Source organism: Neofelis nebulosa, chromosome 4, assembly GCF_028018385.1.
Source record: "Neofelis nebulosa isolate mNeoNeb1 chromosome 4, mNeoNeb1.pri, whole genome shotgun sequence".
NCBI lineage: Eukaryota > Metazoa > Chordata > Mammalia > Carnivora > Felidae > Neofelis > Neofelis nebulosa.
The window spans coordinates 80,690,113-80,709,085 of NC_080785.1; the positions used below are offsets into that span (position 1 = coordinate 80,690,113).

The 18,973-nt window shown below is 36.7% G+C and overlaps 1 protein-coding gene across 4 annotated transcripts in view; it reads left to right on the forward strand.

The window, feature by feature from the left end:
- SEMA3D (semaphorin 3D) overlaps nt 1–18,973 on the forward strand; it is a 201,247-nt gene that overhangs the window by 142,771 nt on the left and 39,503 nt on the right. For all 4 annotated transcript variants that reach the window (XM_058725243.1, XM_058725244.1, XM_058725241.1 and 1 more), the window contains exons 8-11: nt 149–291; nt 13,585–13,699; nt 14,948–15,017; nt 17,902–18,046. In XM_058725243.1, coding sequence (XP_058581226.1) covers nt 149–291; nt 13,585–13,699; nt 14,948–15,017; nt 17,902–18,046 — 473 coding nt within the window. The remainder of the gene's footprint in view (nt 1–148; nt 292–13,584; nt 13,700–14,947; nt 15,018–17,901; nt 18,047–18,973) is intronic.

Below are 18,973 nucleotides of genomic sequence, written 5' to 3' on the forward strand. Positions count from 1 at the left end.
TTTATTTGTGTGGACGTCTTGTTTCCCACATGCCAGTCACGGTTCATTTTTTTTTATTCTGCTAATTGTTTCACATTCAAAGACACCAATATTATCTTGGCTGAATTATCTCAGTATTTTAATTTGTAGCTTCTTTTCTTTCAAACAGGAGCAAAATTTATTGGAACTTTCCCTATCCCAGACACCTATAATCCAGATGATGATAAAATATATTTCTTCTTTCGTGAATCATCGCAAGAAGGCACTACTTCTGATAAAACCATCCTTTCTCGAGTTGGAAGAGTTTGTAAGGCAAGATATATTTATCTTACTTAAGGCATGTATGTATATGTATGAACAATTAATCATGTAATGTTGAAGTAAGAGTATTTTAATGTCCATCATTTGTAAGTAGTAGGATAAATTCAGACTATCACACTGGTATAATATTTTTTTGAGAGAGAGACAGAAAGAGAGTGAGTGAGAGAGAGAGAGAACACGAGCACGGTAGGGGCAGAGAGAGAGAGAGAGAGAGAGAGAGAGAATCTTAAGCAGCTACCACGCCCAGGGGGAGCCCGACACAGGGCTTCAACCCATGACTGACCAAGATCGTTACCTGAGCTGAAATCACGAGTCAGACACTTAACTGTCTGAGCCACCCAGGCTCCCCTTACATATATAATTTTTAACATCCAAAAGGAAAAAGGGAAAAAAAAGAGATTACATTTTTTCCAATATTAGAGCTCTGTTTCATTGTTGGTTTTGTTTTTGTCCAGTGTGAACTGTTATCCAGGTTTGAGTTAGATACTTGGCAGTTTGCTCCTTATATTGACAGGTTACCCCTTCACCAGTTTTCACTGTTCCCAGCAAGATCACGCATTGTCCTGACCCAGGGAAATTAAGATGCTTTTATACATTAAATTTGATTTTGAAATTGAAAGTAACATAATCACTGGAGTAACTGGAACACTAACAGAATCAGATCTGGTATTTTTTATGAAAGCACATCACACATGTAAAATTATGCATCTTTCTAAGGATCAAATAAGTTGAAACTATGGTTAGTAATATATAGTAAATATTTTCTGGAGCATTCATCTAGATTAGGTTTTGAGAATACATGGGATACGGGGGGTGGGGCGACGGGGACAAATAAACCGAAATGCAAAACATTTGTTTTGAAGAATACTGCGGTTAGTTTTTAAGATTGCCATTTTATGTAATTTATAGGAAAACAGGATTCTATGACATGCTTACATTTTGTTCCTTTAAGGTTCTCTTTTGAGTGAATACAATCTTTATAGAATAATAATGCTGCTGGAATCACACTTTTGACTTCAATATATTATTTTGTTGTTGGATTTGTCTTCACTGAAATAACTTTTCTTTCATAGCCAGACACCTTCAGTGTAAACTCTGTTATTAAGAAGAAGAGCTGTTAAGTTAATAAATACTCTCAGTAGGAAGGTTTTTTTGGTCTTGTCCAAACTTTTCATTTTCTTCCATGTGAGCCTATCCCTTTTTTGTCCCAATCTGTACCCTCGGGCTTTTGAGCACGTCCAGGGACAGAAATACAAACCATCACTGCACTTAAAGTGCTAATGAAAACATGGCTTTTGAATGAGGCCAGCTCATGAGCACACATCATTCTTTACCTAGTGTCCTGGCCAGGGATGCTGTCTCCCACTGATCCCTTCACCCCCAGGGGACAGAGTTCTCTAAAAAGCATCCTCATTCTTTCCGAGTCCAAGAATTCACAGTAATTTCTCTTGAAGCCTCTTGCCTAGAGATGAATAGCCATTGCTTGGAGTAGTCGTAGTGTGTTAATGTACTGAGGCATGCTTTAAAACAACAGTCTCCCAACTCTGAAAAGCTGTACTGTGGATTGACATCATTTATATAAATGGCTACATTAAATATGTCATAAAAGATTTACAAGTTAGTTTCTGATGAACGCATATAACAAGTGAATGTTTTGTGGGCGAGTTCAATACTTATTTCTTAATAGGTCTAATCCATTCGATAGCAATTAATTCTTTACAAAGTACTCTTTTCACCCTAGTATTGTTGAAAGTTACATTAGAGGGGGAAAATTTAGTTGCCCCACTTATAAATTTTTATATTAAAAATGTGATGTAAAAGTGAAGTTTTGGCCCAGGGATATTTAGTTTTAATTATGAACAAACTCCTAAAGAAGTGAAAAGGCAGAGAGAATTGTAGCGCAGGAATCTTCCCACCAGAAAAAACTCTAAGGCCACACAGCAAGATTTTGTCATGCCATTGTGTTTGGATAAAAAGCTAACAAATTGTGAGATCAAATAAGGACATGTGATGGATGAATTTACTTTAAAGAAAAAAAAAAGATGTAATGAAAGTCCTTCTTACATTAGTCTATCTGTTTACTCAATCATTATTTCTAGTTAGTTTCATCTTCAGAATTTCCCACGACACGTATGATCTATTAGTCAAATGTTCACAATATTTGGTTCTACATGCACCTTTAAAATTTCTAAGTTCAGCACGCCCTGCTATGTTTTTAACTTTACTTAATAATTTAGGATTAACGTGTATCAAACAGTGAGCACTTCTAAGTGGAGATTTCACTGACAAGATTAAAAATGACCTGAAATCTTTTTTTAAAAATGTGTTATGTCAAAATAGTAGCAAAAACTATGATAAGTTTAATTTAAAAACCTGTTCAGCATCATCACTGTTACTGTTACGTATAATTTTCACATAAAAATGTTCCTCTGACATTTTTCAGAACATATTATTCCTCTCTGTCAGTTCATTTTTTTTTTTACCCCCATGGGGTTATTGTGATATTGTCATTCAATTTTCAAGAAATGATCACAAATGTATGTCTATGCTGTGGAACAAAATTGACTTCAATAGATATAAGCAAAGATCCAAGAAGGCAGAGATCATGTTAGATAGAATTAAGAGTGAACTGTGCACTTTACTGAGTTTATAAAACTTTTTAGTGATGTGGGACCATCAAAGTATTCATTTACTTAACACATTTTACACAACATTGTGCTAAATCAATAGTAGTTTTATAGAGAATAAAAAGAAAAGAGATTGGTATTTGTATTCGCTGAGCTTTCAACCGGGTAATGGTAATAGTAATGATATATGCATTAAATAAGAAAATACACAGATTAATATATAGAATTGGCAAATGTGGTAGCTGCCAAACTGGGGGAAAAAAAATCACAGGGTGTGGTTAAGAAACAAGGGTGGGTTTTCGATTGGCTATGGAATGTTCCTCTGAGAAAGTAACTTTTGATCCAGGGTATTGAAAATGATGAGGACGCTCCAGGGCAGAGATGACAGGGCTAGGGAAGAATGCGCCAGGCAGAAGGAAAACACTTGTGAAATCTCAGAGGTGGGAAAATAACATTTAAGCAATCGAGAGAGCTCTGCTGTGACGGGAGCATAACGAGTAAATGGCAAATTAACAGACTAGTGATTCTTTTTCCTTTAGAACACACTTGAAATTTGCATAGTCTGGAGAAGTCTTATCTTCCCTGTTTGTGGTTAGGACTGACTGAGACTACAAATACTGACCCCATGATGTACATGAAAGGTCGCGACAAGCTCCCGTCCTATTGGATCCTCGATGCCTTTGTTTTTTTGTTTTTGTTTTTGTTTTTTAAGTCGATTTATTTATTTTGAGTGAGAGACACAGAGAGAGAGAGCGAGAGAGAGACAATCCCAAGCAGGCTCTGCACCGTTACTGCAGAGCCGATATGGGGCTCAAAGAACTCACAAACTGCAAGGTTTTGACCTGAGGGAAAATCAAGAGTCCGTCACTGGATACGCTTTAATTCTTCCTTACTCCTGTCCCAGAGACTTTGATACTTGCCCATAGACAGGGACTCCTATATTCTTAGTAATCGTGATTTCCAGAAGGTAAGGCAGAGATTAGGAAAATTCATGAAGAGTGTCTTCTGATTTTTGATACAAAAAAAAAAAAAAAAAAAAAAAAAACACCAAAAATGGTGTTAAGGGCATAGATTTTATAGTTGGACATGTTGAACTTGACCTGGCTCTGGGATATGCTGCCACAGCAGCCAGTTGAAAATATGAACCTGAGGCTCAGTAGTGTCTGGAATCATGAATTTGGAAATCACCAATGTTTATTGGTTCTTGAAGTCATGGAAGTATGTAAAATTGCCCAAGAAAATATGTAGTAAAAGATCAAAGAGCAAGGATAGAATCCCAAGGAACAATGATATTTAAGAAAAAGCAGAGGAAAATGACCACAAAGACAATTGAGAAGAAATAGCTTGATAGTTGGGTCGAGAGCTGGATGGTAATGGTGTCACAAATCAGACACGAAAGCTGTCTCAAGAAGAAAGCAGTTGTCAGTGATGTCACACACCAAAAGGAGGTCAGGTAACATTGCAATTGAAAATCAGGTATTACGTTTGGCATCAGGATATCATCAATAACTTTTGCTCAAATGATACGGATATTCTCTATGAAAGCAGATCTAGGCTTCCATTTCCGCTCTACTTCTTCCGAGCTCAGCTTCTTAACGGAGAAAATCAGGGCCCCCATCTCTTCCGTGACTATGTTACCAAGCAAATGAAAGACTTAGATGAAATCATATGAATTTGGATGAGGCAGATACTGAGGAAGGAACTGGAAAACAAGAGGGACTTGGATACATCTCTATTTTCGAGCCGTCAACAACATAAAAGATTGACATATGAATAAAGTAAGTTCCTTGTCATACTACAGCGGGTTAAGTGTCAAAAATCACATATACACACATGCACACATCATGCATACACAGTCTCACGTTTGGAGCCAGATCAACTAACTGTCATTGGGAGTGGAAGAGTGGTAGTGGCAGTGTGTGTGTAGTAGGTCCAGGTGGTGGTTAGAGGCAGGTTACTGAAGATTAATAGGAAGAGATGATATTTTATTAGTTTTGATGTTTGAAATCCCCGTTACTATTTTGCCTTCTTTTTTAGCAATATTTGTACTTGGAAGGTGGATCTTATTTCCGGATATAGTCAAAAGAATTTGGAGACATGCCTGGTGATAATTTTGTGAACAGTTTTTTTGTGTGTGAGCAGTATGACCAATGCAAATTTTATTATTTTTTAAATTTTTTTTTTTAACGTTTATTTATTTTTGAGACAGAGAGAGACAGAGCATGAATGGGGGAGGGTCAGAGAGAGAGGGAGACACAGAATCCGAAACAGGCTCCAGGCTCTGAGCAGTCAGCACAGAGCCTGACGCGGGGCCTGAACTCATGGACCGCGAGATCACGACCTGAGCCAAAGTCGGACGCTTAACTGACTGAGCCACCCAGGCGCCCCTGACCAATGCAAATTTTAGACAAGAGGTGCGAAAAGGGAGAGACACTAAATAGTGAAGAAGCTGAATTAAAGTATCATTTCGTAGGACAGTGTGGATCAATGAGAGCCTCAGGAGAATAAGTACCTTCCTCTAAAGAATATCTTTCCAACTCAGTCTGTTGTGTATGTTATCAGTTTACATGGCAGAACACATTTAGTAATGAATTATTTTTCAGTGGGATATCCCTACCTACTGCACTTTCTCGTATTTAAAATACGGTGCTTAGTCTAGATGATTTCTAAAGCCTCGCCAGACTCTATAGTTCTTTGATTTTGTTGTACAGTCAATATGTTCAAGCACCAAATGGTGCACCTTACACCCCAGGCTGCTCTCATAAATGGTAAATTACACAGATCTTCATGGGGAGGTTATAAACGCTGACCGAAAGAACAGGTGAAACATCATGCAGTAAACCCTCTGAATAGTCCTTTCAGATACTATTATTTATGTCTGTATGTTTATTACCATGCACATGTGTGTGTGTCCCTTCAAGACCCACCCTATAAGCTACAGTGTGGAAATACCCGTCACTTCAGTGAGTCTGGCTTGCAGCTTTTCGCCTCAAGCCTGTTTCACATTATTTTTGAATTCTGTTCATTTTTTGGAAGCATTGTCCATTAGCTAGCCCACTCTGGATTCCAGCTCTAGGTTAGGCCCGTTCTCATTTTTTGTTCTGCAGTATTTCCTTTTGTCCTTGCCAGGAATTCAGTTTGGATGGTCCTTTCACATAACTTGCCTGGGGGTCTAATTAATAGCCCTTTGCTTCGATTCCACTTGCATTGTCTACCTTGATATATGGTCCTATTTGGACAATTACTGCCTTTGAAGATTTGTGTTTTGAGGCCGATGACACTTTCCATATTTATTGATCTCCACCGAGTTGTGGGTTTTTTTTGCTTACTTTCAACGTGTCACTTACAACCTGAATGAGAGATTTAGAGCCACGAGTTACAGATGTGCTTTTGCTTCACTTCCATCTGTTTTCCTGTCAGGAATTCCTAGGCAAGGATTTATACTGTTGCCTTGTAGCTTTTTTTTTTTTTTTTAAATTTAATGAGCTCTGATCTTACCTGGGGGGAGGGAGGGAACTGCTTACCATGCGTTGATTTACCTAATTTTAACCTGTTAAATCTTAGAAACTGAATTTTTTAGCATAGTGTCTTACCCAAGTCATGCATTTCTAATAATGTTTACAAATTTTTGAAGTAGTTAGAAAAACATGTTCTCCATTTTGATTCTCCAATGGCAAATCAGAAACAGTCATCTTTAAACACTAGAATCCTTTTTAGAAAAAAAGAAAGTATTGGTGCCTTGAAAGCCTCTTCAGAATGGATCTCTTAAAAATCACTGTGCTTAATACCTGCCATACAAGTTTTTTTGTTTCTTTTTTCTTCTCCTCTCCCCTTTGTCTGAGATGTTTGAGTTTCTACAGTTTTGTTTCTTTTACTACTAAGGGATTTCAAGATTATTTGTAGATGAACTAAAATACTCCTTCTTTTTTTTTTATGTCTATTTATTTTTGAGAGAGAGAGAGCAGGGGAGAGGCAGAGAGTGGAGGAAGACAGGATCTGAAGCAGGCTCAGTGCTGACAGCAGACAGCCCAACACAGGGCTCGAACTCATGAACCATGAGATCATGCCCTGAGCCAAAGTCAGATGTTCAACTGGCTGAGCCACCCAGGTGCCCCAAAGTTTCCTTATTTTCTTATTTTGCCTTTTTTTCTTCGTGGTCATAAATGTATTACTATTATTTTTTTGCATCTCAACAAAACAGTTGCACGAAATGTAGTTATAAGACATTGCAAAAGAAGATGAGGGCTGAAAAGGAAAGCAAAACGGCACAGTTCTCTCATTTGATTTGGTCTGCATAACTTCACCATCTTCCATTAGTTTACTTATCGTATAATGTCCTCATTTAAACTCTTGCTCTCAGTATAATATTGTATTTTAGTATATATGACATGCTTTCCTTGAGAGGCTCCTGGGCTCTTATTCCAGGTTTCACTTTTTGTCACGATCATAGTTTCCAGCTTCTAAATGGGCCATTCTGTGTTTGGAATGACCTTATCATTATTATTTACTTACACAGCCCCATACAGACCATCTGTATTAAGTTTACAAATAAAGCTCGTCCCTAGAAATAACTGTGTGAAGACTGAGGCAGCACAGGGCAAAGTACATTGGACAATTGCTCTGAAATGTCAGTTGCTGTGGTCCTATCTCCAGGACTTCCTGGGGTGATGGGTCTTCAGGCGATTCGGAGGCATATCTCAACACAAGGCTGTTTGAGACCTGCAAGGGACAGCTGTTATCATAAATGACATATCAGATAAAGAATATGAATGATGCATTGAAATACAACAGGCATTACATTGAAAACATGAAAGTATTAACTTGCCCTTATCTTCTTGAATGTGTAAAAAGGGTCAATTGCAAGCCTGTGTGTTGACCTCAGTGTGGCAGTTTCAGTTATGGAAAAACATGTTTATGGATTCACAATATTGTGGTATTTAGATTACACTTCAAAAGAAAAGAGGTAGTATTAACTGAAGCTTAAATGTCTGAGACTAAATGTCATTAATGGCTAGAACTGGGGAGAAGTGTGCACAAAAGATGCATGGATGATAGCTTTGCAAGTGTTTCAGGAATTTGCATCCTCTGCTGGCACAAAGGTGCAGAAGAGCATTAAGCAAAAGAACTAATTTTAAGCAAAGAAGAATTTATGAACTCCGACTCCAGCACCAAACCCTTGATTTTTTCTTTTTCTTCTTTTAAAATTTTTTTTTTCTCAACATTTTTTATTTATTTTTGGGACAGAGAGAGACAGAGCATGAACGGGGGAGGGGTAGAGAGAGAGGGAGACACAGAATCGGAAACAGGCTCCAGGCTCCGAGCCATCAGCCCAGAGCCTGACGCGGGGCGCGAACTCACGGACCGCGAGATCATGACCTGGCTGAAGTCGGACGCTTAACCGACTGCGCCACCCAGGCGCCCTCTTTTTCTTCTTTAAGTGATTAAGAGTTGTTATTCTTCAGTGTTTGTTGATTTGAAAAAGCTAGTGACTTTCAACTTGAATTCATTAACATGGTTACAAATTTCTGAATGCTAATCCATATTTTAACAGAATACAACACGTTCCCAAATATCTTGGAGATTTCATTGATTACTAAAATCTTTAAGATTCGAGAGCATAGGAGCCGAAAACCGATTCTTAGCTTCTGTTTCCCAAGATATAGGTGGGAATGACCATATTTATAAAGTGTGAAGAGATCCTCAAAGAGGATGATGTATACAGATAAAATCGTGTTTAGCACATGAAGCCAGCATAGTGACCCAAAGGTCAAAAGACACACTCAATAAAAGTTCATGTGTGACAGTTTGTAGCTACTCCACATGTCTATGCAAGATTTATAAGGACTGGAGTCTGCTGGGACAGTAGACGCAGAATGGAGTCACCATTAACCTGCCTTCTGACTGATCTACCCATTAGCAGCCTATGATTAGAAGATCATGGTATTTCATAATATGCAGCCATCACCCGACTCAGAGATAGTTTATTTTATAGCCGCTGAAAGATTGTAAATTGTGTTTTGTTTCATCTTCTGTCTTTTCTGTTTTCATTAATCCCTTTACACTTAAGAAATATCGCAAACATACAAGAAGCCACAGAGAATAAGAAAATAGGCACCCTCTGCATTCACCACCATGTGGTCTGGCTTGTTTACATTTAATTTCTTTGTTACTTTCATCGCATCTTTGTGTAGAGAATGTCAAGGCTTTTGGCAATCTGACTACAAAGAAGCTGTGATAGAGTGGAGACACAGAAGTGACTGGTGACTAAAAGCTGCTGATTCTGACATCTCAATAATAAATCTATTGTGTTAGTGAGATGGCTGCGTTCTTTAGAACTTCACAGAAATAAGCAAGGAGGTGACAATTTAGTACAAAAGTGGTTACCTCCTTTTCAGCCCTCTTCTGTGCTTAAGGTTCTCAGGGGGGGATTTGGTGGATTTGCAAACAAATCCAGGCACTGAGAGCTGGTCAACAGTCAGTCAATTGACACTTCCCTACAGGAGAAATACAACCCCTCGTGAATTGAACTTTGCCATCCCAGGTCATGCTTCTGGATGTCTGTAAGAGTTACTATTCAGTCATTAAATGCTTATGATCCATTCCTGAGAACTATTATCCCAGAAATTATACTTGTTTCCCTGCTGACAGCAGGTGGCTTTCATCTTTGACCTGGATTTTTTTTGTTTGTTTGTTTGTTTTATCTTTTTATTCCTTGAGGGAGCATGGAAAGGCTGCTAGACGGATAGGCAAGCACATTTAAAGATTCTTTTGTTCAAAGGATTGCAATTTCCATTTGTCAGGTTAAAAAAAATAGATATGCAGGCCACAGTGTAAGTTCCTTTCCTGTCTAACAAATTTGAGCCTAGTAGAATAATTAGAATTTTTTCATGGTTTGTCTTAAACATGGGTGATAATTGCAAGGAGAGAGAGGGGGACACTTTGCAAATAGGCATTTATTGCTATTTTTATCTAATAAAATGCTTAAAAGGGAATGTGATTGCTGATTTTTATGATGAAGTAGTGATGTATACACCTGTTAAAGGAATGTTGTGGAGCAAATATTTGATATATCTGTTTATTCATTTAACAAAATAATTTGAGCAACTATGCTATGCCAGGGGAAAGCAATAAACCAGAGTCCTTAGCATTCAATTCATGATAACTAATATTTTGAATCAGCACTGTTTTTAGTATTTATAGCTGACTCAAAATTGCAAATATAGGCAATGAAAAATTTTACAAATTATAAATATGTAAGAAGAATACATTAAAATGGAAAGATTTTCACTTAGAGCTTAGTACAAGGAGGAGTCTGCTACAATAAGACTATATGAAGACAGAACACATATGTGAATGTAAAAATATATAAATCAAGGTTGATGAGAAAGATGAGATATCTTACTTTTTATTTTTAATTTTTAAAAATGTATTCTAATATTTATTTTTGAGAGAGAGAGAGTGTGTGTGTTTGTACTGACAGGGGAGGGGCACAGAGAGAGGAAGATAGTCCGAAGCAGGCTCCGCGCTGTGGGTGCAAAGCCTATTGTGAGATCTGGGGCCGGAACTCAGAAACCGTGAGATCATGACCTGAGTCAAAGTCAGACGCTCGACGAACTGAGCCACCCAGGCACCCCTATTTTTAAATTTTTTATAAAATCTCTTTCTTCCCAAATAATTCCAGGTAGCATTTCTCGCTGAGATCCTATGAAACGTTAACAAAGAATTCATCCTTACTAAAAGGAAGCACCAGGGGTTTTTCCTATTCATATTAACATCTGGATTTATATTTATGAAATGATCTGAGGATATTAGCGGTAAAAATAAAGGCCGTGTCTAGATAAATCTGCCTTCACATCTGTAGCCATCGTTAATCATCCAATAGCCAGCTGAAATATTGGTTATGTTTGTTCTTGCACAGTGATACTGCAACAATAGAAGCACCATATACAAAACATAAATTCAAAAGCAATTATAGACATGTTTGTATCTAGATGGTTATTATATAAAATATATTAGGTATTAATTTTCTTTCACTTCCTTGTAGTAACTCTCGATACTAAATAACATATTACTAAATGACATAAATACTTTGGCCTGGTATTAAAGCTTTCCTTGAATGTACTCCAATATCCTTGTATAACATTCTCTTCCACTATTTGAATTTATCCCAGTATTTGCCTATACCAAATTTGTCCTGGTTCTCCCTATGTGTGCCTTTTTTTTTTTTTTTTAATGTTTACTTATTCTTGAGAGACAGAGAGAGAAAGAGACAGAGTGTGAGCGGGGGGGGGGGGGGGGGGGGTAGGGTCAGAAGGAGAGGGAGACACAGAATCCGAAGCAGGCGCCAGGCTCTGAGCTGTCAGCACAGAGCCCGACGTGGGGCTTGAACTCAGGAGCCATGAATTCATGACCTGAGCCGAAGTTGGACGCTCAACTGACTGAGCCACCCAGTCGCTCTGATCCATGCATGTTCTAAAGTCTCCCACCTGTTGTCCTTTCCCCCTCTTTTCTAGCACCAAGAATATTTCCTGAACCAATCTCTGATCCCACTTATCATTTTAAGAACAATATTGAATTTAACTCTTCAGTGAGGCCTGTACTCATTTTTTTTTTTTTTTTTACTACAGAGACCTTTCAGAGGAGACTTAAATTCTATGGCATTTATCTATACTTTCTAAGGGCACTTTCTAAGGGCATCAATTTTATCTAGTATTTTTTGTTTCTCACTAATAATTGAACATGCTCTTATTAAACACCTGATAAGCAGGATATTAGTGACATATGTGCAGTGATGTAGGATGAAAGGAATAGGGAGTGCGTTTTCTGGAAAGAATGAAAAATTATGAGAAAATCAACTTAATGTTCTTTTGCTTTGTATTATCACCATGTGTCAGCAATTCTAAACAGTATCAGTGTCAAAATACAACTGCCAGGAAGGTCTTTTGTTGGTCCAGTTTCCAAACAATCACCGTAGTTATCACTGAGTTTATATAATGTATCTGTCAGCACACACGCGAACTCAGTTACACATGCGTTCCAAGACTAAGTGCACATTGATTTGGATCATTTAAAATTTAAAACAGCGAGACATAGGGCAAACTGTGAGGTGCAATTTTTGTTCAAGTGCAAAATTTTAGTTTGTATATGAAATATTTTCTTGAATTTCAGTGTCTTTAAATTTCAATTTTTTTTTACATCGTTGTAAGCCTAAAGAACAAATCAAGGAAGTAAAAATTATTACTCATTTATACAGAGCTATTTCTGAAAAGTATTCAGTTGTGTAGCAGAGAGGGTTATAAAGTGGGATTCATTCACTCTGGGTGTCCCGGTGTGCCTCTGGTGTTAGGTGCTGAGGCTATAAGGATAGTTACGGTCTGTGGTCTCAGGGACCTCATTGCCTTCTCAGCTCTCCCACAGTTCTGTAGATTTCTGAGATTTGCTCTGTTACTAAGATTATATCACATGGAATTTGGATTTCCCCATCACCCAAGTTAGCACTCAAAGGGATCTCTGTCTTCCTTCCCCTTTCCTTTCTTCTTCCCCCTTTCTTCAAGAATAGCAACTATTTCTGTGACTTTGAATTCTCCTGTTTGGAGTAGTCATTAAGATACTTTTTTATAATTGCATTTAATTTTCAGAGATAACGAAGCAGAGGGAATACAGTTCCTAAATATTCAGAGTTAGTATTTGACAGTGAACTTTGTATTAAATTTGTAAGACATAGATTGCATGCAGGATAAGAATGTTTATATAATTTACATTTAAATGTAAATGCATTAATGGAAATCATGGCTGTGAAAGTAATTTTTGAAAGTTGAGTTTAAGTACTTAATATATTTATTTCATGAAACAGTCTCATCTTACTTATTGTAAACTTAGCAGATCTATTCAAATAACAATTGTATTAATTTTGTATTCATATTTAGGGACATATTAAATTAAAAATAAGAAATAGATGTTTTAATGGTGAATTATTGAATTGCATTGCCCTATTTATTTTATTGAATTGATTTAAATGCTTATGTTTAGTAAGTGTCTAAAGAACATTTTTAATGAAATACTTCAGAGTTAAAAAAAAAAAGTATGGAAATACATCAGTTAGCATTTAAAACAAGATTGGTTTTATATGTATGTTTGTGTTGCCTTACTGTTTAATTAGTAGGGCACCAAAAGACTTTTGAAAGTCTACACCAAGGCATATTTCTAAAGATCATAATGATCTTACTCATATGTGTAGTATACAAGTCAGTTCTAGTATTTATTGAACACAAGTTGTCTGGCCCTTTACTAAGCATTGTACACAAATTTTTCCATTTAATCATCAGAGTAACCAATTTCAAGGCATTAATGGTATTTGTTCAGTGGAGACTTGGAGAATTACATAGCCTTTTGTAGGCCATGGGGCAACCGTTGACAGAGGTGAGATTTGATTCCAGGTCTCACTTATTTACTAGATTGCCTTGCCAGCCTCTACCCATCTAGGAGAGCTGAATTATATTCATTGAACCATGAGAAGAACATGTAATACTAAGAGACAAAACTGCCTTTTCCCTTGTTTCAAAGTTCAAAGCCCTAAATATGTAGGCTCCTTGTCTTTGTGAACAAAGACATTAACTAAATCTGTATCTCTATTATTTTCCTTTTCTTTTTTTTCCAGAATGATGTTGGCGGACAGCGCAGCCTGATAAACAAATGGACAACTTTTCTTAAAGCCAGATTGATTTGCTCAATTCCTGGAAATGATGGGGCTGATACTCATTTTGATGAGCTACGTAAGTCACATCCTCCTTTTTTTCTTGAAAATGTCTTACTGCCTAATAAATTCAGCATTTATTTTACTTCAGCCCAGGACAGCTGGCAGGAGTGTTATTACCAAATTCATACACACAAAGAACATGGAGGTGTTCTAGGTCTCAGAGCATATTGTAATGAAGCAATTCCTCTTTTCGTAAGCGTTCTCAAAGTTATGAAGGAAACAAAGCCGCAGCAAGAGACACAAAGCTACTAGCAATGGTTCTATAGAATCCATCCATTCTCCATGTGGCGTTTTACTTTGGAAGGAGCAGCAGTCTATAGGTAGCAAGAACTTGGGTTCTTTATTCTGCTGGTGCCCTCTGCTGGAGAGCACAGGAGATGGGGAGAACTCGCTCCCGCTCACTTGTTAAGAAAAAGAATACTGAGAAAAGTGTTAGACGGATTATTCTCTTTCATTTCCCTTCTTTACTCGCCTCAAAGCTAATTCTAGAAGGGATGTTTTCAGTTATATATAAAGTTAGCATCATCAAATCTTATCTTTTAAACTTGTTTTTGCCATGCAGTGTAAAAATGATTTTATCATTGAATGATTTTATCATACAACATATAAAGTATATATATATATATATATATATATATATATATATATATATATTTGTTGTTGTTGTTTGAATATTCATGGCTGATATTTCATGTTGTATATAAGTGTGCTCACATCCTAAAAAATCTTTTGAAGGATATTATTTACACATATTTTGGTATCAATACTGTGCAAGTGATTAGAAAATGCTGAGCAAGTTGTTACATAAGTAATGTTGCACAAGTAATTAACTTGTGTAGCCATTTTTATATTGTTAGCAAATAGATAATTAAATCACTAGTAAGTTGACACAGTTACAGGACAAGATTTTTTTTTTTTTTTACATTGGAGGGTAAAAATAACCTAGGTTTTTAATTTTTATTCTGTATGAAATCACATACTTCTGATTGGAAATAGTCATGGAGATTATCAAGCAAATCATCCCATTTATGGGTGATTGAAGTAAACATCTAAGAGGTTAGATATCCAGTTCAGTGTCGCATAGCTAGTGAGAAAACCAGTCTTTAACCTTTGATTTCTTATCATAATGTAATGACTTTCACTGTTATTTTACAGTATTTTATATACTGCAGAGTCTCAGGAATACTGTATGCTGAAAGAAAAAGCAAACATGTAATACTGAAATATAAAAATATAATGAATCATTATTTCTTCCCATTAATAGAGGATATTTACTTACTCCCCACAAGAGATGAAAGAAATCCTGTAGTATATGGAGTCTTTACCACAACCAGGTAAGTTCAAAAAATGCTTGTAATTCTATAGAATTGTTATGTATATGTAAGAAAACACAGTTGTATGATTTTTTTGTCCCTTTTGTGTGAGAAAAAATACCCCATTTTTCATTTTATTTTTTCACTTAGTGTTTCTTAGAAATCTCTTAATGTCAATACATAAAATGCCTCTTGGTTCTTTTTCTTCCAGCAGAGTATTCCTGTATCAACCACCACAATTTATTTAGCCTGTCTGCTATACATAGACATTTCCATTATTTCTAGTGCTTTGGTGGTACGCGTAATGCTTCACTGACTAAGCTTGTATACATGTTGTTCTCTGTATGAGCAAGTATATCTGGGAGCTAAATTCCCAGACGAAAGTTACTGGGTGCAAAGGTGCGTGCATATACTAACCATAGTAAATAGGTCAAGCTGGGTGACATAGAAGTAGTATTAAAGAAATACATGTCTTAGTCATTGGTTTGGCTGAAATCACGAGACGGGACTTCTGAAATGTCCTCCCATACTATCTTACGTGCGCTTCGCCATCACCCTACAAAGCTGGGAGTTTGGCTGTTATCACCATATCATTATTGCTCTACTAGCTTAAACAAAGGAAGTTCGTATGACTTGCCCAAAGAAGACGAGCCAGTTAGTAGTAAAGGTGGCACTAGAACTGAAGGTGTTTTCTTAATTTCCACCCCTGTGTTTTTGTCTTCTTTCTATATAATACTGTCCTGCACCTGTCTCTGAGACTCTGTGACTTCCTTCCTTAAAAGTTGCCCTAGCACCTATGAATCTTTCTCAAAAAATATAAGGACCTTACATAATTTTATTTGAATTTAATTTTGTTTAATTCAGCAACTTACCTTTGACCCTGGTACGCCTTTTACGATATTCCTGTTACATATTGCTGACGGCAATACCTTCTTTGAACTACTTTTTACTTTTTCCACAGCTCTGCTATGAATATTTATATAGATATTAGTATTGGAAGCGTTGGTGGTGTTGGTAATAGAGAAATGGGCCTACTGCCTCCTTTTGAAAAAATTATTAAAATAGTTTGTAGGCACATTATCATTTCTTTTCTGTGAAAATTGCCTTCACTTAGTTTGCCTTATACCAATAGTGTTCATCATATGTCAGAACACAAAATGCTCTTTGGCTAATTGTGAGATATAGAATGTGAATATTTCAAATGAAAATAAAGAAGATACCCTAACAAGCTGCCATTCGGACTCCCATTTTTCTGCTCATTTGTATCTGGACTAAAAAGATTCAGGAAGAGCAAGTAAGTGTCTGGAGCCACTCAAGTTAAGTATCTCAGCCCTGGTTCTCTTGGCATCTTTCCATTCGCAGAACTGTCTTTGAAGTCACTGTGTTTTCCACACACAAGGCATCGATATGTGCCAGGGACATACAGCTCCGAGATAGTTATCTTTTTTCTCCTACCAAGTTTCTGCCCACCCAGAGTGCGAAGTTACAAGTCCACTCTTTGTTCTTGGCGTACTTAATTATTCTATTTTGAATGGCGCCCTGAGGACTGAGGTAACGTTGGGATGCATGGCACATCTTTTATCCAATCAGCAGATGTAGTGAATCTGCAACAATAGCAATACCACAAAGCGCGATGCACCATCATTCCTTTAGAATATCCTAGGCGGATGATGTGATTTTATGGGGGCGTCACCTTCTTTCTTAGCAGCTAGTTTTCTTCCAGCTGCCTGTTTGCCATCAGCTCCGGATGTTTCCCATTAATGTCATTCCAAGAATATTAATGGTCGAGCTAGAGAATCTTTGGCTCATTTGTATAGTGCTGAGATGATATGTCTCTTAGCTCCTAGGGGGTGATCTCGTTTTTATGAATAGGAATCACCGAAAGTTTTAGATGCAGAGAAAACGTCTTTTATTTTCCAGAAATAAAACAAAAATGAAACATCTGATGACAGTGTTAACAATTTTCACCATTGATTTGCAAAAAATTGTGGAATCCTCGTGGAGCTTTTCTGCTTCTTAATTATGTGTGCTCCAGTCCTGTGTAATTAAGATAAATTTTAAGGGTCAGATAAGGTACATACATAAATTCAAGAAAAAATACAGAGATTAGGGAAGAAGCAAAAGAGAGTTTCAACATTTTTTAAATTAATAAAAATTGTATGAGGAAATTCTTAATAGTCAATATTTACGGCCATTTGCCCACTGTAAGAACACTTAAATAGAAGGGCACCTGGGTGACTCAGTTGGTTGGGCGTGATCTTTGTCATGATCTCACATGTTCATGGGTTCAAGAGCTGTGTTGGGGTTCGGATTCTGTGTCTCCCTCTCTCTCTGCCCCTCCCTGCTCACGCTCTGTCTCTCTCTCAAAATAAAATAAGCATTGAAAAAAAAAAAAGAAAACACAAATGAGATATTTATTATTTATGTATCTAAAATGCTCCTCTTTAAAAAAGTAGGTGATGTAACTTTTTATTTTGGAAGTTCTTTGGGAGGCATCAGGCCGTAAAAACTTCAAATGAAATTCAAAAGCATGTCTATAAATATGATACTCTTTTCTGCATATTTCCTTCTATCCTCCAGTTTTCCTAGGGAACTCCTATGTATCTGTCAAGTGTCAGTGTAGGCGCCATCTACTCTGAAAACTCACCAGACAGCCTTGTGTTGGAGTTCCATTGCATGTTTGCTTAGCTTACTACAATCATCTGTAAGGTAACTGCTGTCACACTTTTTTCAGGCTTGCTTGCTTATAAGCTCCTTAAGGGCATATACACACATTTTGTCTGCAGCACCTATCAAATGGAATGTGCCGCATTACTTTGTCCACACACCTGGTTATAATATGTGCTCAATAAATGTGCATTGAGTGATGTACAATGAATGATTGGACCATTCTGCTTTTTTTCAGCTCCATCTTCAAAGGCTCCGCTGTTTGTGTGTACAACATGGCTGACATCAGAGCAGTTTTTAATGGTCCATATGCTCATAAGGAAAGCGCAGACCATCGTTGGGTGCAGTACGATGGAAGAATTCCTTATCCCCGACCTGGCACTGTATGTATCCAACTTAAAAATCAAATTATTTTTATAAGCCCATATCCTCTTTCCAATTCTATTATAATAAACTATGCTCATTCACCACAGCAACATGTGCTGTGCTTTGGAAAATACCTATTATTTATTTACAGTCATACATTAGCATTTCCATCCTTCATTGGAACTTAACTTTTTTTTTTTTTTTTCCCCTTTTGAGTAAGAGCTTTAGATACTACAGGAAACAATGATTATATCATAAGGATCAGGCTATGCTGAAAATATAGTGCCTATCCTCAATAAGTCTACAGAATCATCAAAATGATTCAATATGTAGAATGACAAATATTCCAAGTTAAATGAAAATGCCAAGTAAATATTTATTTCCCACTTACAGCTCTGTATATAGGTAGAGTCTTTGGGTCCTTGTTTCTACTTTAAAAGACAACATCAATTCCAATAGTTCATGTACTTCTTTATTATGTTGCATCTGTTAAAAAAAAAAGACTTTGCAGTGTGAAATCTGTATTTGCATTATAAATGGCAAGTTTTTCTTTTGTTTTGTTGATGTGATTAAAACAGTTTAAGTTATTTAAATATTTTAAGGTTGGTTAATTGATAAAATATAAAGAAATACATGCTCTTTTTTCCACTTAAGATTCAATATGAATATTTCTACCAGGAGCTCTAAAGTATTCCTCAAAATCTCTGAGAAAAAGTATTGACTTAATCCAACCAATTCTACTGAATTTTGTCTTTTCATATGTTTGTCCTTAAACAGGAAACAGTTGGTAACCAGGCTTTTTCAGGCTTTCTCTTTTCATCTTCCTGTTACATAACCTAATTAAATTTAGGAAACACACTTTAGAACTGTGACTATTTTCCCTTTCGTAATTCCTCAATAGAAATATGTTTCAAATATGTTTTCTGGACTGATTATAAGGTTAT